The following is a 24,563-nucleotide window of genomic DNA, read 5'->3' as shown; positions in this document are numbered from 1 at the left end:
TTCAGTAGATTCTTTATTGCCAGCTGCCGGCTCGTCTGGGTCGGAAAGGGCGTAAGGCCCACTTCTCAGGCCTTGCTGATGCGCTCCTTGAGCGCGGTCAGCTGATCGGCGATGGCCTGTGGCAGCGAGCGCCCTACTTGCTCGTCGAAGAAAGTCTTGATGTCGCGGCATTCCTTGAGCCAGAATTCTTTGTCCACGCGCATCAGCTCCGCCATGTTGATCGGCTCAGTCAGGCCTTTCAGGTTCAGTGCATCGTCGGTCGGCACGTAACCCAGAAAGGTCTCCTGAAAGTGGTAGCCTGGGCTGTTTATACAATTCCCTTCGCTGTCTCGCATTTGCTCCGATTTCGAAACTGGGTTTATGCCTCTGAAGTGTCAACGAGTACAAAGCGAAAGGCGCAAACTCTGTGCTGGCGTGTAATTACAGTCTTTTAAGGCGAAGCTTTCTTTGTCTACATATCATTCAGGGTTCCACGTCCTTCGGTGCTGTCTCGCCGATTAAACAGGCTCATATGTCTAGTGACAAAATAATTACTAAAGGAAACACAGTGCTAACTGCCTTACGTGAATGATCCACAGCAAATGAACTTACTATTAACACCAGGAAGACTAAATCTTTCGTGCACTGAACAAAAAAGTTTGTAAATAACAAACTCCTCCTTCACAACACTAAATATAAATTATTGCTAGCCTTAAATCTTTAGGAGTAGTCTTCGGTTCGCACATGAGATGGAGTGAACACGTGTCCTATCTAACACTGAAATTATCTCGTTCAATTGGTTTCTTATCCAAATGCTGCTCTGAATTCCCACCAAAATTAAAGCTTACAATTTATTATGCCATATTTCATACCTACATTAACTATTGCCACCTTGTCTGGGGTACCACATGTAAGACTAACACTATACGCCTATTAACACTCCAGAAGAAAGCGATAAGAATTATTACTGGCACTGCTTCCACAGCAAACACACAAAATGTATTAATACAAATACAACGTTTTACGCATCGATCTCACTTTTGAATACCGTCTACTTTATACCCTAAGATTTTCTCCGCAACACTTGTGTGATTTTATGAAAACAATAGCCAAGCTAAAACCTAAAGAGAAGCGTGTCACCAATATTGTCACCGTAACAACAGGACAAGTAACAGCCGGCAACACAGTAGAACAGCTCCGATCGAGCAGCACGTCTTCTTCGTCTCTCCGTCTCTCCTTCGTCTCGTGCAAAATAAAGTGCAAGCAAACGGGAACCGCACGTAAATGCACTGAATTGATGTGTAATTATTCCCCCCCCCCCCCCCCCCCTTTCAAAAGCATCGGCTCGATGCTTTCGAAGTAGGGACGGTAGGCGATCAGCGTGCGTAGTATGGCTTCATCCTAGCCACGTGGACGATGTCCGGTTGTGGTGTACGGCGGGAGCTTCTCTCTAGAACAACCTTGTAGTGTAGTTGACGTCATTGAGGCGTTGAAGAACCCGGTAAGGCCCGAAATAACGACGGAGAAGATTCTCCGACCTCCCGCGTTGGCGAACGGGACTCCAGATCCATACTTTGTCTCCGGGGTGGTAGGTAACTTCTCTGTGGCGGAGATTGTACCTGTGAGCATCGTAGTGTTGCTGAGAGCGAATGCGCAGGCGATAGCTGACGAGCTTCCTCGGCACAGTGAGCATATTGGGCAGCATTCACTGTGGTAGATGTGAATGCGTCGGGCAGAAGCATTACGTCTAACATTGTGGTAACCTCGCGGCCGTGAAGCAAGCGGAAAGGAGTAAAACCGGTGGTTTCTTGAACGGCGGTATTATAGGCGAAGGTTACGAAAGGAAGAACGCTGTCCCAGTTCTTGTGATCCACGTCGACATACATTGAAAGCATGTCAGCGATGGTCTTGTTGAGCCGTTCGGTTAGGCCGTTCGTCTGTGGATGATAAGCAGTCGCCCGACGATGAACAGTGCCGCTTAGGGTCATCACTTCTTCCAGGAGTTGGGCTGTGATAGCAGTCCCTTTGTCGGTAATAACCACTGCTGGTGCACCATGGCGGAGGACTATAGCATGAATGAAGTTCGCGACGTCGTTAGCAGTAGCTCGTTGAAGTGGTCTTGTTTCACAGTAACGAGTGAGATAGTCTGTCGCAACTATTATCCATCGGTTGCCAGCCGAAGATTTAGGAAATGGTCCAAGCAAGTTCATTCCGACTTGTTGAAAGGGTGCCCGAGGTGGTTCGACAGGTTGTAACAAGCCAGCTGGTTTTATGGGTGGTGTCTTGCGCCGCTGGCAGTCTCGGAAAGTCTTCTAGTAGTGCTTGACGATACGGGACAGTTTAGGACAGTAGTACTTGTGGCGGATACGTGCGAGAGTGCGCGTGAAACCCAAATGGCCAGAAGATAGTTCGTCGTGACAAGCATGCAGGATCTCTTCTCGCATCGCAGATGGCACCACCAGAAGATCGGTTTGAGAGCTGGAGTCAAAGCTTTGCTTGTACAAGACGTTGTTGCGGAGAAAAAATGACGAAATTATGCGGCGGAATGCCCGTGGTGGCTGCGTAAGTTGGTCGTCAAGGTAGTCGATGAGCGGGCGAAGCTCCAGGTCATCGCGCTGTTGTTGAGCCAAGTCGGACGCTGTGACTGCGCAGAGGAAACTATCTTCGTCAGTTAGTTCAGGCGGAGTCGTTTCTACAGGAGCGCGAGAAAGACAGTCGGCATCTGTGTGCTTGCGTCCCGACTTGTAGACAACTGTAACGTCGAACTCCTGAAGGCGAAGACTCCATCGAGCAAGGCGGCCTGAGGGGTCTTTGAGACCGGCAAGCCAACACAACGAATGGTGGTCACTGACTACTTTGAAAGGTCTGCCGTACAAATATGGTCGGAACTTGGATATCGCCCACACGACAGCTAGACATTCTCTTTCTGTAGTCGAGTAGTTTGATTCGGCCGATGACAAGGTACGACTAGCGTAGGCGATCACTCTTTCGATACCTTCTTGCCGCTGCACAAGTACGGCGCCGAGACCGACATTACTTGCGTCTGTGTGTACTTCAGTGTCGGCATCTTCGTCGAAGTGACCTAGTATTGGAGGAGTCTGAAGTCAATGTTGTAGGTCACAAAAAGCGCGATGTTGCTCGGGGTTCCAAACGAAAGCGACATTGTCCCTTGTGATAAAATGCAATGGCTCAGCTATTTTCGAAAAGTTAGGTACGAAGCGACGGTAATACGCGCAAAGTCCTAAAAAACGGCGAACCTCGCGTTTGTTCGTAGGAGTTAGGAAGGCAGCAACAGCTCGCGTTTTTTCAGGATCCGGGCGAATTCCATCGCAGCTGATGACATGACCAAGGAATTTCATCTCCTCGTAACCGAAGTGGCATTTTTCGGGCTTGAGTGACAGGCCGGCAGTTCGGAGCGCATCAAGCACTGCACGAAGACGCTGAAGATGCTGCTCGTAAGTCTCCGAAAAAACGACGACGTCGTCCAAATAAACAAGACACGTTTGCCACTTAAGACCGGACAAAACAGTGTCCATCATTCGTTGAAAAGTCGCAGGAGCTGAGCACAGGCCAAAAGGAAGAACCTTAAATTCAAAGAGTCCGTCAGGAGTAATAAATGCGGTCTTTAACCGCTCACGGTCATCGACCTCGATTTGCCAATAACCACTACGCAGATCCATGGATGAAAAATATCTGGAGTGTCGAAGTCGGTCCAGCGAGTCGTCGATGCGAGGAAGCGGATAGACGTCTTTCTTTGTGACGTTGTTCAGTTTGCGATAATCAACGCAGAAACGCAGTGTGCCGTCTTTCTTTTTAACTAGCACCACTGGTGACGCCCATGGGCTTGTAGATAGCTGAATGATGTCGTCAGCAAGCAGTTGTTTGACTTGTTCTCGAATGGCGTCTTGTTCTCTTCGAGACACATGGTAGGCATGCTGTCGGATGGGCCTTTCGGCGGGTTCGGTTATAATTCTGTGCTTCGCAATGGGTGTCTGCCTGATTCTTGACGTCGTGGCAAAGCAGTCGCTAAAGGAAAGCAAAAGAGAGCGAAGACTGTCTTGCTGTTGAACCGATAGTTCGGAATTCACATCGAGTTGAATTGTAGACTGCTTGTCGTCGTGTGAGACGGACGAAAGTTCTGCGAGTGATAGGCTGGTTCTCGCGTCGCTGATTTCTTCGAAGTAAGCGACAACAGAGTGACTCGTGAAGTGCTGGTATTCGCGACTAAAGTTCGTAATTAGGATTTCAGCAGGCCGTTTGGTCAGTTCGAGGAGGCCGCGGGCGACGCATACTTGACGAGAGAAGAGGATGGACACATTGGTTTCAACAACTCCAGGAGCAGTTCGGTCCACGTCGCTCAGTACGGTAACCAGTACACTGGAACGAGGTGGTACGGTCACAGAATCATCAGAGACACGCAACGCTTGCATTCGTGCGAGCTTGCGTTGCGTGAAAATGATACCAGCGGCTCTCGAAGATCTATAATGGCCCCGCATTCTCTAAGAAAGTCCATTCCTAAGATGAGCTGCCTGGAGCATTCCCGCAGCACGACGAAAGATCCGATGAAGGCAGAGCCGCAGATATGCACTCGGGCAATGCACCTCCCAACCGGCGTCACAAGATGACCACCCGCAGTGCGGAGTTGGGGACCATTCCATGGTGTGGTCACCTTTCGGAGCGTAGACACCAATTCACCACTCATAACGGAGTAGTCGGCGCCGGTATCCACGAGGGTGGTGACCTGGTAATTGTCGACGGTTACGGTAATATCGGTGGAAAGTCCTGCGTCGTTATCAGCAAATGGCGTGGCAGATAAATCGTCGTCGTGAACGTGTCGTTTCGGAGGATGTTTGTCAGGACGATCCGCAGCGGCCCCACCCCCGGAGGTCGCTGTCCTCACTTGTCCTGACGTGGGCGTGGACTTGGGGACCTGTTGCGAACATCAGGGAACCTGGAGTAACGGCTAGGCGACATGATGCCTCGAGGAGATGGTGAACGTGATTGGTGTCTTTGTGCGGGAGAACACGGCTGCTGAGAAGCCAGGAACTTCTCTATCTCGCGTGGGCGCTCACCATTGCTTGGTCGACGAGCGTTAGGGTGAAATCCCTGAAGGCCCATCCTCCAATAAGGGCACTGACGATACAGATGGTCCGCTTCGCCGCAGTGGTAGCAAAGTGGCCGATTATCCGAGGTGCGCCACGCGTTTGGTTTCCGCATGATATCTCTCGGGCCTACGTACTCATACGGGTTTACATTTGTAGCCGGAAATTGACGGGGTAGAGCTGAAACAGGGGAAGGCAAACGTCGTCCCGTAGATGGTTGAGGGCTCCGAACGGCTTCGGCATATGTCAGCACTGGGGCTTCCGCTCGCGCTGGCGCCAATGGTTGGGTCATGGTCCTCATTTCGGCCCGAATGATTCCATTGTCACCAAGCGCAGTAACAGTCGGCTGACAAGAAGTTTCGCGAACTTCCTGAAGCTCTTCGCGCACAACGGTTCGCACAAGCTCTCGGAGTGCTGCTAAATCATGTCCGCAGGTGAAACATGACATTGCGGCGACGGTGCTTTGGCGGTCGTACTGTTGGGAGCGTTGCTGTAGCGCTCGTTCCATTGTCGTTGCTTCACTTATGAACTCAGCGACGGTAGCTGGAGGGTTGCGCACGAGTCCAGCGAAGAGTTGTTCTTTCACCCCTCGCATTAAGAGACGAACTTTCTTTGTCTCGGCCATACCTGGATCAGCGCGTCGGAACAAGCGCGACATGTTCTCGACAAACATGGCCACGCTTTCATTTGGTTTCTGAAACCGACTTTGCAGAGCCTGTTCGGCCTTTTCTTTCCTTTCGGGGCTGCTGTATGTCTCGCGAAGCTGTCGTCGGAATTATTGCCAGCTAGTGCCTCGTGATTCTCAAACCACGTGCGAGCGTAGTCTTCGAGGGCAAAGTACACGTAGCGCAGTTTCTTAGAGTCATCCCATTCATTGACTGTAGCGACTCGGTCGAAGTGCTCAAGCCAATCCTCCACGTCCTCGAACACGTCGCCATGAAATGACTTCGGAACGCGTGCTGCGTTGACGACACTCGGACTAGCAGTGGATTGGACTGCGTTGCTCTCTTGAGTGACTTGCACTTGCCCCCTGTGGTGGACATTCTTACTTGGCTCAATGGGCCGTATTCAGGAGATAGTCTTTGCAAGCGGCGGCTGTGGCGAAGTGCCCGGTTTTCCTCCGGAATCGTGGGAATGGTGGTAGGGACTCTAAGCGTCGGTAGGTCAAATTAGTGCATAGGAAGGATGGATACCCAGCACATCCACCAATTTATCACCGTAATAACAGGACAAGTAACAGCCGGCAACACAGCAGAACAGCTCCGATCGAGCAGCACGTCTTCTTCGTTGTCTTCGTCTCTCCGTCTCTCCTTCGTCTCGCGCAAAATAAAGTGCAAGCGAACGGGAACCGCACAGCACACGTAAATGCACATATTGACGTGTCAATATGCAATACAGAGTGGACAATATATCTCGTACGAGGACCAATTACGGGAAGCAAAGTTTACAGTGTATTCTCCCTAACACATTAAAGTACTCAAGAAAAACAATACAAACATTCTTACATTGCCCCGAAAGCACTTTAATCTTCACTTACTTCAGAGGGTGGCATAACTGGTGTTATGTAATGCGACTATGTATATCATTATTTTCTTAATACTAGCAGTGTGATTTCGTAGTGTAGTTATTTCATCTTATAACAATTAACATTTAGCATTCATATATTGAAGTACCTCTTTGCCTGTATAAACTGTCTTCATATAGTTCGCATTCTCGGTGTTTAACATGCCGATCATGATCTCATTTATGCGATAGGTACAGAGATCATTCGTTTTCTTTTTCTATGAGTGCTGGTATACTCGTGCTGTACTGTCTTGCCTGTTGGCGGGCCTTGGAACACTTTCAAGCCACGTTCGTGGATTTTAGTTTCGGTCCGTTTCCATGTATTGTCATGCGAATAAATAAATTTATTGATTGATTGACGTAGCACTGAATAATGACAGACAAAATAGTGCCAGTGAGTACATCTGTGTTCTGCCTAATAAAACATTAAATTACGACACAAATCATCTACATATAATGCCGGTACATTTAGGAATCTCTAACTCACACAGACCTTAATAGAAGAGCGCATGATATTTAACGGCATTGATATTCTTAAATTTTCTATACTTGTCCTACGCCGTTTTTGGGCAGCTCGAAGACGGATGTCCCGGATTATACGCGTGTATCACGGAATTTTAACCGACGAAGTTGTGCCAGTGAGCGCATCTCTGTTCTGCGTGGCAAAACAACAAATTGTCACATAAAACCTGTGCATATAATGTAGGCTGAGAGATATCGCTAAAGCACACACACCTCTTAATGAAATAGCGCATGAATTTCAACGACCTCACTGATTTTTCTTAAATTTCTTATATTTTGCTTATCCCATTCTCGGCACATTGGTTACGTGCTACTACGTATGTGCCCATCTTTGATCCAACTTTCCTAAACAGCGGGTTGGGAGGTTTGACAAAAGGGAAACAAACGAATGCTCTTTGCCTGGTGTCCCACATTTCCTGCACATTCAAGGGGCCACGCAGGCATTTCACCACTGGCATTTTTCATGATATTCATTTATATCTATAACAATGATAAGGACCAAGCTCCACATGAAATATATATGTTCTCTGTCTCTCTCTTTTTCTGTTGACATCGTGTCGTTTCAGAAGTATCAGACGTATTGAGATGAAATTCGGTAGGAATAAAATGTCTTGGAGAAATATTCTGGAAAACTTTCAATGCGAAGCATTCATAGGATTACTCCCCGGGTTTTCCTTGTACGTTAGGCGTGCGACCGGGAAGCCTCAATCACACAGGGAAAAATTACCATAACCGACGGTGGAATTTCAACCAGGGTCCCCAGCGCAGCAGCCTGATGTTGTACCCATTAGGCCACAAACGCATGATGACAAAACAAGAACCTTAGAAGCATTTCCCTCGTGCAAGCTAGAAGTTTGAGACGCTTAGCGTGCCCGCCACGTCGCTTAGCAACAAGTCGCTAAATTTAGCGCGTTTTTAGTACTGGCAACCTTGCCTTTGGGAGATCTTGGCGACTTTTTAGTGACCTTTTTAGTGACGTAGGGAGCTGGTAAATTACTGTGGTAAAACTCCTCAAGGGGCTCTGCCTATATGTTCAGTGCCTTGCCACAATTTCTTTTTTTCCTAAGAGGGATGTAGCGCTTCCAGTTGTCGCTATTTTTAAATATATACTGAAAAGCTCATTACTGAGCCATGTGGGTGCATCAAAGCTGCTTTAAAAAAAAAGCACTATCTTGAGAACTGATACCGTTTAAAGAAACTGGGAGCTGTTTTGCCTTTTCAGATTCTGACCGCTGACTCGCCACTGCAGAACGTAATTTATAGTTATATAGCTCTTAAAGTAAGAACGAAGACGTCAAGGAACAAATAAAACATAAAAAGGCAACGCTTCGTGCAAGTCATCATCATTAAGTGACTTTTCACTAAAGAGTGCTTTCGACCGGTACCTGGCGACTTTGTCCAAGTAAAAGTTACCAACACAGCTTTGTCTGAGACCCTAACCCTGATCGCAACTCAAGTCGGCCGCAGGAAGGACGCGCCGGGCGTTTTTAAGGCTCAGAGGGCGCCGTAGGAAATTATCACATTCGTGCTTATTGGGGTTCTGAATACTTGGTGGAAGGCTAAAACGTTTGCCCTCTCTTAAATACTATAGGTGTATCGATATGAAAATTCGTAGCAATTAAGCGTGAATTTTGGGGAATATTTAGGATGAATTTCAAAACTGTAAGTGTAATAAAGGACGCAAGAAATATGCAGAACGCCGTCCATCGTAGCCCTTAAAAGCAGTGAATATAACTTTTTCATCATTGGAAATCTAGCTTAGTCGCGAAGCAGTTTGCCAAGCTAGTGGCGACATACGCATTTTTGCAATCAGCGCGTACGAGCACTTTGCTTGTCTTATGACATGGAAAATGCACACGTGTTCTCTTGATGAAACTATGCGCAAGAGACAGGCCTCAGCATGTGCAGCTAGCAATTCATACATGTGCTGGGGTGCACCTGAAAGGGCAGAGTGAGGGACACAAGGACACATGTGGTAGCGCTCTAGCAGCTGACGTTTATTGCGAAACGTCAGTTGCTACAATGCGTTCTTGTATGTTTCTGTGTTCCTCACTCTGACCTTGTCTTCCAGGCGCACCACACACAGTATGAATTACCAACTCGCCCAAGAAGCAGCACTCTTATAGCGCTTCGTCTTCATTTGACCGGTGCCGCCATTAGTTGGGCAAATATACAATGCAGAAAAGTATGCTCCGAGAAGCGCTCGTCCTGTGTCCTTCCTTTTTGTGTTGCCGTCGTTTTCCGCGCTGATTCAAATATTGCAGAGAAGAGCACTTGAAACTTTGCGTACATATATATGGGAGACCGTCTACACTTGGAATCGGCCGTTGAAATTATAGATTCTAAATTCAGCATTGTCAATTTGAAATATATATATATATATATATATATATATATATATATATATATATATATATATATATATATTTCAAATTGACAATGCTGAATTTAGAATCTATAATTTCAACGGCCGATTCCAAGTGGAGACGGTCTCCCATATATATGTACGCAAAGTTTCAAGTGCTCTTCTCTGCAATATTTGAATCAGCAAATCTGCAAATTTGAATATATATATATATATATATATATATATATATATATATACTGTAAGCAATTCCACGTTCAACGCCAGCGGCGCTTACGCAGGAGCTATTGTTTGGCGCGGCTTGCGGAGCAGGTAAGGAGGGTGTACGATAGCTGCGAAAAATTTTCAGGGGCTCTCCTTGCTGGAAAAACGCTACAAGGAACACCACGCTCGCCGCGGTCTCTTTGTCTTAAACTCTGTTTCTCGGGAATTTGGGTTGTGAAGGTCGCGTTAGTCTGTTGTTTTTTTTTTTTTTTCGCCACAGGGAAATCTTATCTGTCAACTGTGCATTTGTTCAAGATAAGGACTGTTGTACATGCCCTGGCTATGTTGACTTCACCGTCGACGCGGCGAAGAATCCAGTCCAGGACGCGGCAGTTCTCGCCAAAGCCTGGCCACAGGAACTTGCCGTCGGGGCCTTTGCGGAACCAATTGACGTGGTAGATCCGGGGAAGCTGGTTGCCTTCTTCTTTGGCGAAGCTCAGCCAGTGGGTCAAGTAGTCGCCGAAGTTGTACCCGAAGAAAGGTCGCATCCCGAACGGGTCGTGCATGATGATTTTACCTGGAAGTTGAATTGAATTCTGGAGTTTTACGTGAAAAACCACGATTGGATAATGAGGCATGCCGTAGACTCCGGATTAACCCCTTTATTCACGGTGTACACATGTGTGGACGCGACTTATTTTTGCCATTTCTGCGCAGTTGTGGCAAGGAATAGACCACAAAAATTAAGCTTAGCGTAAATTGAACGTTATTCTTACTTCAAGTACCTTCATTTTAGTTCTGAGGGAACTCTATCGCTACCGAATATCGCTTTGGAGAATGCACTAGTGTCCGACGGGAGGTGAGGCGTGGGACGTTTCGGTAGCAATTTCGAATTTTTTTTCTAGTAATGCTTGCAACCAATAATTAACTTGTGCAAGTAATTCGCCCTAATGGTTCAATTATTTGTTATGAATAAACTTATCATTACTGAGTGCACAATAATTAGATACTTAATCTCTCTATGGTGACTCATCATAAAATACAGAAACAGTCATTCTACGACCTTGACTTGCTCTTAATGGATTCCGCAGCACCTTGGCATAAAATGATGTAAATTTCACACATTTATCGACAGTCGTTCATAATTCGTGACTGAAGGGGTTAATTTTGACCACCAGGGGATCTTTAACGTGCCCCCAATGCACGGGACAAGGGCGTTATTGCGTTTCGCCCCCATCGAAATGCGGCCGCCGCGGCCGTGATTTCAACCATGCGACCTCGTGCTTAGCAGCGCAACACGATAGCCGCTAAGCCACCTCGGCGGGTACAGATAGGGTTGTCAAAAGCGCGTAAGCAGACCATCGTGTCAGTCAACACTGCATCTTGTGAACGTCATGCCTCATAGAACTTGCGCCCTGTCACGTACTTTTGTGCTCGGCAGCTGCCGTAGTTTCGGACCGCATGCACGCACCAAGGAAAACGCCGTGGCTCCAGTTGAAGGCTTCAAACACCAGGGGCACTCCTGAAAAAGTTTAACAATACCTTGTGGTTTTATCAATAGTTATTGTGGAACCCTGCGCACACAAAAAAAATTACACCATGGTTACATGTGTGCAACGCGAATGTTTAAGCGTTAGCTGTGGTGCGGGCTAGGTGTTTTCGCGCCTGATCTCGAGCTCGCCGAATCGCTCGAGGGTCTGAAGGGCCTGCTTCTTCCATGACAATCAACAGTGTATAAGGGTTGTTTTAAAGCGTTCTGGTTTATAGTACTACGCTTTTATCCGATGCTCGAGTGCTCGCCCGCTTTCTAAGCATACACTTGCGCAGCCGGGCGCGCAGCGGGCGGCGCCAATGGCGCGAACCTGAGCAACGAATTAAGAAAAGCTAACGCCTTAAAAAACCATTGCAAGCTGAGTTTGATTTGTAAGTATACGTGCAGTGCCACTGACAGCTCTCTGACTTTACTTCGTTGGTATGCGCTAAAGTGGTCGCGTCCGTTATTTAGCACCAATCTTTCTTTCCCTCTATTGAGAGCGCAATGTGAACTCCTGGCTGCGGCGCTGCAGCAGATACACCCATTGTTTCTTTCATTTTTCTGGGTGTCAGCGTTGTTGGCAACATTCCCACAAGAATATTGTTAACGCGGAGGGTCTTGGCGGGAAAGCGCCCATTTTTGCGAACAGAATGAGATGCCAAGGAAAGACCACTCCAAGCTAACTCTGGCGTTCGTGAAAGAATCGGAGAATACTGCACCTTCGGGCCTGCGGCCTCCGAAGATGATGGCGGAGATAGGCACGCCTTTTGGGTCTTCCCAGGCCGGGTCGATGATGGGGCACTGGCCAGCAGGGGTGCAGAAACGCGCGTTGGGGTGCGCAGCCGTTTTGGTCTTATCACCAGGCTTCCAGTTGGGCTCGCCCTTCCACGACTTGATGCTCACATCGGGCGGCGGCATATCCAGGCCCTCCCACCAGACGCCACCGTCGCTCGTCTCGGCAACGTTCGTGAAGATTGTGTTGGTCTGTATGGTCATCATGGCGTTCGGATTGGTCTTCATCGACGTTCCTGCGCGAGTCAACAGCCCAAGCGACGAGACGCTAGTAACGCTCTGGCGGCACGCTTTCATGGCTCACACGATGGCCAGCGAGGGCAGCGCGCGCGTCGAAAGGTAGATTTTTGTAGCGCAATAGCAAGACAGCCTATATGATGCACCAACCACCAAGGTAGAATTTTATGGTTGGATAGAAACGTTTGAAGCAACGAAATGCATTATTTCACAGTTAACGCAAAAAAAAAAAAAAAACGTCGCCTATAGTAACTCAAGAACATCGTCAGGAGATAGAAGCGCCTTTTCCGATAAGATAAAAGAGAGATGAAGTGCGGGAAGTGTTCTGTGAAGATCGTGGAAATACGTCCGTATTTTACTTCTCCAACGCCAGGGATGTTATTAAAACGTGGTTCACGGTAGGAAGTTGCTAGCATCGATTACGCACAGGTTTTTCTTAATTTATTAGAAAAAAAAAAAAAACACGTGAGTCGGGTGTGTGTACCATATGTGAACGCAACATAAGGTCACTTCCATAAAGCATTCCTGGCGGCGAGGTGTCTTTCTTTCCTTGAGTATCCATTTGGTGATTGGAAGTTTGCTATTTATTTTCAAGAGTCTCATTCCTCTGCCACTTTAGGATTACCGCTGTGCGAACCACCACTCGGATACAGTCCTTCAACGGTATCTTCCTTTCCCTCAGTCTTTCATGGACCGTCACTAATGCGCAGTTATCTACTTTTTTTCAATTCCAGGAATACCAACGTGGCTCGGAACCAAAGAGAAACTTACATTACAACGCATGGTTTTCAGTTTTGCGAAATATTCTAAAATGTAGCCTAGAACAGATTCGTATTCTGACTTTGTATGGATTACCTTTACTGCGCTTAGTGAATCTGTGTACACAACCGCCCTCTCGCCACTTTTTTTTCTTCCCTGAAGCTATATAGAACCATGGTGAATGCTTCAGCTGTAAAGACCGAAACAAACTGTGGCAATTTAGCACAATTTTCCCAGTGTTCAGACGCGATTGCACGTTCAACGAGTTCTTTTGTCTTTGACTTTTCAGTATAAATTTCACGTTATAGTTACATTTTCCTTATAATATGCTAAGTAATTTTGTATTATGTGTTCACTTGGTGTTTCTTTTTTTTTTGTGATGTGTCAGTGTAAAATCGCAAGAAGGTGCAAACAAAGCTTTCTTCGAGAAAGTTGGACTACGTATGCAAATAATTGACGGTCCTAATAAGTACAATACCTTGCTGCTGTGAGGACTAATTAAAGAGTGAAAGCGAGAGCACTTTATTTACAATGGCGGCCTGCTTGGCTTCGCGCGTATTGTTGATTACAGCTCGATAACTCACTCAAGTAAAATAATTGGGATGGTCTTAACGTAACAATTTGATGTAAGCTGGTTAACTGTTCTTTTGTTTCCTCAATCACATGCTGTCACGGAGCGGCATAGTTTCGAGTCATCGACACGCCGATTAACGCGCGCCAAGAACGTCGTGATCTCACGGTACGGCATATAGTTTCGAGATAGCGACACGCCGATTAATTAACGGGCGTCAAAAACGTCGTGGTCTCACGGTGCGGCATATTGTTTCGAGATAGCGACATGCCGATTAACGGGCGCCGTATGGCCGGCGGCGGCGAGGGGCGAATCAACCGTTCCCTCGCCCCTGATTAAAAGGGGCGCGGCCAAGACTTTTGGGAGGAGTCATGAAATGATTAGGTGACCTCTGCATACCTGCAGTTCCCCGACACAGTGAACTAGGGAAAGGAGAGGCTAGCGCAGGTTTTAGGCCCCCCTAATCAGCATAGAAGCTGAGCCTGTAATTGGCTGAGAAGCAGTCGAGGGGCTAGTGCCGTCCAGTATCACCTGGACCGCCAAGCCACGTCGGAACTCCGAGGAACTAGGTGACGTACGAGACGACAAACCAATGTCTGCAAGGAAGCTCACGGTAGTTCGCCTCAAGTTAGCTCAACCTGCTTGAGAGAAGACGTCAGATCTAGACTCCAAGGAAACCCAAGATCGGTTCGCCGGCATTTTTCGGGAAAGCTCTGCGCGCAGACTTCACGGTTTATGGACTTGCTGCTGCTGCCCGGCAACGCGTATGAGATCGTTGGTTTTCTTTTGAACTTCTTTTGAACTTTGTTTCAGTGAACTACTGTTAAGTGTATTCTTGTATATTTGATCCGCACCCTATGTCATTTTTATATTCACTGTTAATAGCTCGTCATATTTTTTTCTCGTCATCATTGAGCTATATTAAGTTCAGGTGTGTTAGTTTTCTTGTCATTTTAAAAAAATTTATTTTATTAATTTGTGTATCGTTGTCAGTCGATAAATATCTTTTTTTTTTGTTTACTCCTAACTCTGACCTTTTCACTGTGTTCGCTTGAGCCCGGAACGACCAACCTGCTTGTATACCCCGTCGATCGACTTCGCGCCGACGGCGAATGAGGTGACAGCCGTGACACATACCTTATATTTTGATGGCACTGAGCTAAAATCCGTAAGTGTAAACAAAAGGTAGGTATTTTACTGTATGGTTCTGCGTCCACTGAGAGTGAGGACGAAACGTACATTGCTTGAAGGCGAAGTTCGCGAATAATATTAAGCTTAATTCATCACTTTCGTGGTACTCTAACTATACATCACCAGCTACAGCTATAACACATGCCACTATAACTAATAAATATCACAACTGCCAAACAGCTGTTCACAGCAGACAAATATAAAACTTCGTTCACAGCACGCGTCTGTCGTCGCCTCATACGGCTGTCACATAGTGGCTGCTCCAAATATGAATGCGAGTGAGGAGTGTTTCGGCTGTTCTGTACTGAAGGAGAGTCGCGGTTGTTGCGCAGAAGCACCAGATCCTGAGCGAACGCACGGGGCAGATTAATTCTGCCCCATAAGTTCCAATCCATATATATTATGGACGCTTATATATACTTATACTTATATACTACTTATCTACTTATTCCATTGCCGTCATTGACATTGTGCGCCAGATAACAAAGGATTCGTTTCTCGTTTACAAGCTCCTCAGTTGGCTGGACATCCACCTAGAACGGCATTACTTGCTTTTATAGGATAATGTAAATAAGCCTAATTTTCAAACAAACGGACTCCACATAAACCCCGTATTTAACTTTGTTCAGAAATGTGAAAATATTTGACATTAGATTCAATATTTAAAGTTCCTTTTTCTCGAATATTCGTATATACGATTCCCAAATTTCGCTATTCGAAAACCCCGGTTAACACGAGTTATTCAGTGCCTGCTTTAAAAACGCATTCGGGCGCTTTTGTAGCGGGCAGTGCGTTAATTTCGCGGTGTATACAGTCTTTCAGCCAGTGTTCTACCCGTATACATGAACCTTGTATCACTCTATTCAAAGCCTGTATTCCGTCTGAGAAGTGTGGAGCGCAGTTAATTTTGCCCGATTTCTCCCCTAATAATAATTTTCAGCTCTTAAATATAGTTGCGAACGCGCTAGTTAAGAACGTCCTGAATTTACTAGCTATGCATGCGCATGCATGCTATGCATAACTACTAAAGACAGTGAACGGCGCATCAGCTCACAACGTAACGCCCGGACTGGCGTTCAGCGGTGCTGCTGCTGATGATGGGCCGATTGGTATTGCGGAGCCCACGGTAAGACCACAAATGAGGCAGTGTAAGGCGACATTGGTTGGGCCTCTTTTCAAGTCAGAGAAGTGCAGAGGAAAATTGGTTTTCAGGAAAGACACGGGAACGAGGAAGAAAACAAATGGGCGGCTTAAGTGCACAAAATACCTGTACCTCAAAGCGTGGACACGGGATTGAGGAAGACGTCAAGAACGTTGGCAACCAAATACAGGGTTATTAGAAGTACAAATATACAACCCGGAGTCAACGGAAACAAAGTGAGATAAACAGAGACGGTGAATTGGCTGCAAACAAAAGTGTCTGTGGAGATTTACAAATACGGCAAGAAGGAAATCAGGAGGCAACATCTGTACGATAACAGAAAGGGCAGCGCCTTGCTATTTGAGATCTGAGGACAAAGTTATGCATGAGTAAATATTCAAAACAGGTACTTAGATTTAGGTGCACGTTAAAGAACCCCAGGTGGTCCAAATTTCCGGAGTCCCCCACTACGGCGTGCCTCATAATCAGAACTGGTTTTGGCACGTAAAACCCCATAATTTAGGATTAATCACGTGTCCGCTGCAGCAAAAATACAAATATACAAATGCAATATATTCACCCAGCCAGAACCGTAGGGGACGTCCACCTTCCAGAAGCTCTGGGGCTCATAGCTGATGATAGCGTTAACTGGTCAGCGGCCAAAATAAGCAAGAGACGTCTAGATCGAGTATTGGTGGACAAAAAGCATAGAAGAGATGGAACCGGGGCTGTTGTAGGTATATAGGTAACTTTACGATATAGAGCTAGAGGTTTTAATGAAAAAAAAAAGAATCTAAAGTAAAGATAGACAAAATGCTAGCCTGTAATAGAAGTAGTTAGACCTGATTATCTCAAGCAGGCCATGTGACTTTTTCGACGCCCTGTTTCAAAGCGGGTGCCATTGGAAATCACAATGATCAGCATTGCTAATGGCATCACGTTTGAATTGGGGTGGCGACAAATATACACTTTGTCTACGTGAGCTAATTAGGTTTTACTATATTGCAATCTATATTGCAATTGCTGACGCAACGCGCTTGCGCCGTCTAGGGCCTTCACGCGCCTTGCTGGTGCAGCACCGTGCGTTGCTTAATTTCACTGCTTGAGGACGTGGGTGACCTGGCTGGCTGCTCGCCCAAATGCTACCCTCTTGTTGTGCCGAAGATTCAATGCGTGTTAACTGTTATTAAAATGCGTGCCATGCATGTCTTGACAGGCGTGTGAACACGCGCGAGCTGGGCCTGCTTTGCATGCGCGTACGGTTCAATTAGTAACAGTGTTCTACCTGCATCTGGGGACATGCTGTTCCCTTATTTAATTTCTGCCGTTGTGGCTAGAAAACTGGGGCACCATGACCAGGCGCTTATTAACGACAAGTAAACCCAGCTTGACAAGAGCTCTCTGTTAGAATTTCACAGTCCACATAGTACTATAATGAGCTAATATAACATTTTATGAGCTAACCTTTATATACTCCGTACTTTGCATAAGCCATGAGAGCTAATTGATAGGGACCATCTTTTTTATTATTATTTTTAGTACCTCAAAGACCATGCATTTTACTCGGGCTATAAATGAGGGGTGGTTAATGTCAGGTTACTGAAATTATGACTAGATAGTAGTCTTGAAGTCTGCGTGTTTGCTGTGTAGGGGTCCACAGACAGATCGTTTCTAGTCCTTGGCCGTTTGAGAAACTAAGCAAGGTGAACTGTTGTGCGAGCATGAGGTGGATGCATATGAAAGAGCTTCGTGTCAACTTAAACACGCATGCGATATTGTGTCTAGCATTTCGAGATATTTCCCATCCTTATTTCCCTTAAATACTGTCGATCCCGTAGGTCCGAATAGATGGCTTCGTGTTTTGTTTTGCATGACCCACTTGCACTCATTGTGCACCGCCTGGTTAAGCTATTAAAATGTTTCCGCAAGCGCTAGAAATTGCCGTGACTTCCTTTCCTTATAATCACCGAGATAAAATACTGGTCACTAAAAACTTGTCGCCTATTCGCTACGCCTACTCGCGCTATTGGCCAGCGATGAGACTATGAACGCGTGTTAACTCGCCTGGCCAACATTGTTGCAGGTCTCTTCGCCCCTATCAGTCAATACCTCATTTCCAGCGCGGCCAATGTGGCTAAAGCGATTTGAACACTGCGCCAGCTATAGACGACGTGCGCACAGCGAGTCGGTTCGTTCGACAAACCATCGCTGTGCCGCTTACCCGGGCAGACGCCGAAGAAGCCGTTTTCAGGGTTCACTGCGCGCATGACGCCGTTCTCGTCAAAGTAGAGCCAGGCGATGTCGTCGCCGACACACTCGGCGCGGTATCCCGGCAGCGTCGGTGTTATCATGGCCAGGTTGGTTTTGCCGCAAGCGCTCGGAAACGCACCCACGACGTATGACTTGCTGCCGGAAGGCGTCGTTAAGCCCAGGATCTGCGAGCGCCGCCGGCAATGGTCTCTGCTGTCGTGTCTTCAAGGTTTTCTCTGCCGCATGCTCGGCAAACATGCGGCAAAGCTACATTTAACGCGGCGAATGCACGCAGCGCAAATGCTAGACGTCGCGCGTTTTTGCTGCTCATGTGTCACGCCTTTCACGCTGGGAAAAGAAGTGCGACTGATTATTGAAATGCATGCAGCGGAAAGGTTTAGAAATATTTGCGCTCAGCACGTGGCAAGGCCGACTCTCACCGTATCTGTCGTGTACATATCCACCTCATCAACTTCTTGTAGATACACTTGGCAGTATACGGGCAAAAAAATTGCAGTAGTACGCAAGATATTAATCTAATTAGCAACACCTGTGTTAGCGCTTTAAAAATACTCTATCTGATCTGGAATGGAGCTACCTGCACGCTCCTTACCAGCATGTGTTCGGCGAGCCAGCCTTCGCGTTTCCCCAGATTGCAGCCGATGCGCAGGGCGAAGCATTTTTTGGCGAGCAGAGAGTTTCCACCGTAACCGCTCCCGAACGAGACGATTTCATTGTCGTGCGGTATATGCGATATGATGGTCTTGTCGGGATTGCAGGGCCAGTTGTTGACCAAGGGCTCTGCGAGAATGATTGAAACACCCGGACTCAAACGCCTGCAGAATGGGGTACTTGGAAGAGCGTTATACTGAACCACAACGCGCACAAAGGTACTTTTGTGTCTTCAGGCACATCAATATGACATGAATACCTTACTTCCGTGGGTTGTAGGCATCGAACCAAATCTTAAAGAAAACATAACCTCGAATTGAAGCTGATGTGATATATCAATGATTTATTTATTTCTTTATTTTTATTTATTTATTATTTGTTTTACAGAATTTTTAAAAATCGCCTGTTGCAGGTAACATAATTGTCTAGTCCTTGAGCTGGATGACTCAGAGAGGCGGACATTACTTGCAAGATAAATCGATACATCTATTGAAATAATTAACCAAAATCACTAATTAACGTTTTAACTAATTGCATTACGACCCGCATTGTAATTTACGAATTGCAGCCGGTGAGTTTGCAAGACGTATCCCCTCGGAATGAATTACCAGAATGACAGCCAGTTTGGGGATCATCATCATCATCAGCCTAGCATCAGCCGTCCACTGCAGGACGAAGGCCTCTCCTTGTGATCTCCACTTACCCCTGCCCTGTGCTAGCAGATTCCAATTTACACCTGCAAATTTTCTAATTTCATCGCCCCATGTAGTTTTCGGCCGTCCTCTACACCTCCCTGATGACTCCTTCAAACCCGCCGTGGTTGCTTAGTGGCTATGGTGTTGAGCTGCTAAGCACGAGGTCGCGGGATCGAATCCCGGCCACGGCGGCCGCATTTCGATGGGGGTGAAATGCGAAAGCACCTGTGTACTTAGATTTAGGTGCACGTTAAAGAACCCCAGGTGGTCGAAATTTTCCGGAGTCCCCTACTACGGCGTGCCTCAATCACATTGTGGTTTTGGCACGAAAAACGTCATAATTTAATTTTTTTAAGGACTCCTTCAATTGAGTTTGGAGATACGCGCAAACTCGCCGTAAAGAATGCGCTGTTCTTCCACTTACTTTTTCAACAAAACGCACTTTCATGCATTGATGCACAAAAGGAACTGGAACGCCCTTGTAATTTGTTCCACACTTTGGGGAAATATAATCTTGAAACTTGTGTCATCCTTGAAGGTGCTTTGAAGACTGACGTAGCGGAGTTAGCAGCACCTCCCAAGTGTACATCCCACGAATTGGAGCCATGCTCCGGGCAGGGGAGGCACTTGTACCCTGTTTTACCGGCGGGTTTCCGGCGGTGCTGGGATTCGAACCAGCGACCTCCCGAAGCCGAGGCTGGCGCCCTAACCACTACGCCACGACTTCGGTAAACTTGTGTCATCCTGGAAATTCATTTCAAGTGGATACGTCTTGCAAGCTCACCGGCTACAATTCGTTAATTGCAAGATGTGCAGTATAGTAAGTAAGAAGTTAATTAGTGAATTTTCGTTAATTAATTGAATACATGTTTTGATTTCTCGTGCTAGTAAAGTCCGCCTCATTGAAAAATACAGCTCAAGGAAAACGGTTATGCTCTCGGCCACAGGCGATTTTTAAAAATTCCGTAAAACTTGAAAATGATCGCCTCGTATATTAAAACGCACTGCGCTCTGTAACTTTGATTTTGCCAATGACGTTGGCTACTCCACCTTGCACCTTGTTATGTTAAATGCAATCAGTCAATCAATCAATCAATCAATCAATCAATCCGCAGCGTGGCCCACCTTTGAGAGGCAGCGGTCGGCCTATGCTGTGGACGCACTTGACGAACTCTTTGTCCTTGGTGGCGGCTAGCGCCTTGGCGCCCATGCGGGTCATGATGCGCATGCTGGCCACCACGTACGGCGAGTCCGTCACCTGGATGCCTAGTCGCGACAGCGGCGACTCCACGGGGCACATGCTGAACGGAATCACGAACATGGTGCGACCTGCGTGCCACACCACGCGATTTAACATCGGCCGCGTGCGTGGTAACCGCCCATTCTTTCCCGTGGTGGTCATTGAACGCGGCACGCTACCGTTTTCATATCGACGAGGTCACAGGCCCAGTGGCATTCGAAGCGTATACTATATTTCGTGGCAGAAGTTGCCAGGACAAACCGCGCGTGTCTAGAACCGCTGCTGTACCGTGTATGGAAGCCGTGTTCCAAAGCGGTGGAAGGATAGACCGGGAGTTCTCTTCAGCCTCCCTTCTTACCCCTTCGATGTGCTCCCTCCAAAAAATAAAAATTAAAAAAAAGGAACACGAGAACAAGCACAAAAATAGTTTTGCGTGTAGTCGTGGATACAACGCGAGTGCATTGCGGCGAGCCGGAGTAGAAACTCGCCTGGTATAATGTAGTCGGCAAAGTAGCCCAACTCATCATCTTGTGGCCTAAAATCTTCTGAAAGAGGCGATTTACAAGCGTCTGCTACTGTCTGCTACTAAGCGCAAAAGGGAAGCGCACCTTTCATGCATCCGGGCATGCACTCGGAAAGAATTTTGCGCAGCTCCTCGGGGGCGATCCAGTTTGCGAGGATGCCCTTGACACCCGGCGCCGGTATAGGCGAGGTCTCCTCCTGGCGCGCTGTGGCGATGCACGTGCGCCCTTCGACACGTGCCACGTCTCGAGGATCCGTCCGGACCAGGTAGCTGCAAAGCCGTAGCACGTTCCTTTGTGCCTCCCAAGCGTTATCTCAGCGGTCTGAAAGAATTCTCAGGAGTGAACCAGTTTCGGAGGTATTCATTTTCAATGTGTCCGACGAAATGCATGGTCGTCCCACTTAACTTTTTGAGGAAAACACTGTTTTATGCATTGAAGCACGAAAGTAACTGGCACACCAATGCATTTTATCGGACACGTTCAGTCCTGAGAATTCGTTCCAAGTGGATCCTTGCGAACTCAGCGGCTATAATTCGTAGATTGAAAGATGTGCCGTAAAATAATGAAATAAAAAGTTAATTAGCGTATTTATGTTAATTATTCAAATAGGCATTTCGATTTCCCGTGGAAGTAATGACCGCCTCATCGAGTAGTTTAGATCAAGGATTATAATTTTGCTATCTGCCACAGGCAATCTTTAAAAATTTGGTGCAGCTAAAATGAAACACCCTGTATATGTGGTCTTTAATTATATATACGGCTGTAACTACTGTCAATATAGCACGATATAAATGATGGTCAACTTTCCTGAGTGTCGTACTTCGGCATAACTGAAGCGCGTACAAGTGAAAATTAACAATAAGAAACGCATATATAAATTTCGACGCTCGGCCCTTTGGGACAACTAATGGTAACCATTATCGAACACGTAATTCTGGAACTATACGGAACATTGAGCTACCGACTCGTCCACACGTTGAGGTCGAAACGTTCTGGCACTAGTCATTACCGGACCTCATCGGACGCTTATTTCTGGCACTACTAGAGCCAGAATTACTCGTCCGATGATGGTGGCACGATTATTGAGCTGAACGTCTGGATGAGCTCCGCTGCGTAGCCGGGTAGCTCAATGCTCCGTAGTGCTCTCTGCGGAGCATTGAGCTACCGACTACGCAGCGGAGCTTCTCCACACGTTGAGGACGCCACCATTGGTCGCCATCATTGGACAGCTCCTTTTTTGACGTTCTGGCGAACCGATTGATACAGGCGCACAACTTGAAAGCTTTAGATGAGCATAGACCTGCGTGTGCGTGAGCTCAAGCAGACGCGTAGCCAGACGCCTCTATAGGCTCTGCATGGGATGGGCTTTAGCACTTGATTTTATGCTGAGGGAAAGCAACGGATGCGACGAGGCAACCGTGCGAGAAACCGCGTTGCCCGCTCGAAAGCGGGATCAGGAGACGTACCAGTTGGCCTGCTTCTTCAGTGGTACGGTGAGGCCGAGCTTGACCATGAAGGCTATGATGACCTCATTCTCCTGGCTGCTGCCGTCGCAGACGTACACGCTTGCTGGCTGGCACAGGCGGCGTTGCTCCTCAACGAAGTGCCGCACCTTTTTGGGCAAATCGGTCACATCGTGGCCCTTCCAGAGCGCCGGCGGCTTGAACACCCAGTCGTCGTCCGAAGGGGGTGCCGGCTTTGGCACCTCGGGCGCGGGAGAGGTCGGTGTTGGTGGGCTCTTGGTTATTTCCTGCGTCTGGAACCGTGCGCTCGCATGCATGGACTGAAACGACACTCGTGTTCCAGCCACAAAGGAGTCCATAATACTAACTTGCCACTGTGACATAACGTAACGTCACACGAACTGTGATTGAACACCATAGGAACGGCCTCAATACTATAGCGAAACGCACAAACAAAAGTCCAGAGAGACTGTCATTAACGAGATTACGCATAAAAGAATGAGAATGTGAGACATGTTGCCAGTTAGCAGGAACACCTACAAGTATGTACGGTTCGAATTCAGGCGTGGTTCATCAAGTCCCTCGCACCCGTGGTCTACGCTTGGAGCTGAACAGAGCACGCCCACGTGTACTTAATATCACGACGCATTTCTGAAATCTGTCGTTATGAAATCAGTTGGTAAGGCGTAAGCCTTACCAACTGATTACATAACGACACTCATTACATACCTTACCTTACGTAAGCCTACATCTTGAGTTTAGGCTTACACGAAAGCGTAACAGCTCGTCAAGGCGTCCTGCCAGAAAGAAAGAGCTCACAGAAGCGTACTGCACTCACCGCCATGTCGACTGGGCAGAGGACGCGCCTTTGTGGCCCTTACGCCTCACTGAAGTCGGAACAGCGGCTGCCCAGCTCCGCCCTTGCTGATCCCAGCCGACACGCGCCGCTCGCGCTGGAGGCACTTCTTCATCTTCCGTCTCACCTCGTGCAGGAACGAATTCGTCTTCGGCACTACCCGGGCCCTTTGATTTTAATTATTATAAGAACTTTCTCATCCATGTGCAGGCACATTATCGACGTGCCAAACGCTGTCACTGCTTGTGCATTTCTACCGTCATGACAGTGTTATTTGGTCAGCCACCCGGCCGCAGAGATTATATAAGTGGCAGCAGCGCGAGTTCTGTTTCCGGCCACGGTGGCTTCATTCCGATGGAGGCAGAATGAAAAAAGAAAGAAAAAAAAAACTTTAGCAGACTATATCAAAGGTGGTAAAAAGTAATCCGTAGCTCTCGACTACGGTGTCCATCACATCTCACTGTGCAGCTTCGTAACATTAATACAGTTATTCGCGAGTTTCCGATATTTGATGCTATTGTGGTGTAGTAGATTCACTGTAAAAAAAAATTAAAAAAAACTCTTATTCTATGCAGGACGGACGCACATGGTCGTACCGACCCTCACAAGAACGAAAGCATTAGCGAATGCGTCTGTGCCCGGTATAATTTGAAAAAAGACTTTAGCGAGTCTAACCTTTATCGTTTTCGGGGCAACATACATACTAACATACATAGAACGTACATACATAGAACATGCTTTCCTGTCTTCACCGAAGACAGCGCCACCTCTGTACGGTTTGGTTCATGCAATGATGTAGTCAGTATGTTCCCAATGGCATTTAAAACAAAAGCCCTGCTGGGCGTAAGGGGGCACAAGGAGCACAAGAGAGCCTGGGGGAAAAGTGGACGACTCGGTGCCGAC

At 47.2% G+C, this 24,563-nt stretch overlaps 1 protein-coding gene across 1 annotated transcript; it reads right to left on the bottom strand.

The window, feature by feature from the left end:
* LOC119436112 (phosphoenolpyruvate carboxykinase, cytosolic [GTP]) lies at window positions 1-23,760 on the bottom strand. The gene is made up of 10 exons (XM_037702860.2): window positions 23,643-23,760; window positions 22,808-23,097; window positions 21,426-21,610; window positions 20,703-20,906; window positions 18,824-19,011; window positions 18,182-18,395; window positions 11,989-12,297; window positions 11,162-11,257; window positions 10,071-10,312; window positions 1-284 (listed from the first exon to the last, which is right to left on the bottom strand). Exons 1-10 carry the CDS (start codon window positions 23,646-23,648, stop codon window positions 66-68), a joined length of 1,953 nt encoding a protein of 650 aa, XP_037558788.2. The 5' UTR covers window positions 23,649-23,760; the 3' UTR covers window positions 1-65.
* Between the last annotated feature and the right edge of the window lie 803 nt (window positions 23,761-24,563).

Source organism: Dermacentor silvarum, chromosome 1 (assembly GCF_013339745.2).
Source record: "Dermacentor silvarum isolate Dsil-2018 chromosome 1, BIME_Dsil_1.4, whole genome shotgun sequence".
Lineage (NCBI taxonomy): Eukaryota > Metazoa > Arthropoda > Arachnida > Ixodida > Ixodidae > Dermacentor > Dermacentor silvarum.
The sequence above is the reverse complement of the archived record's forward strand: the minus strand, read 5'-3'. Positions and strand labels throughout refer to the sequence as shown.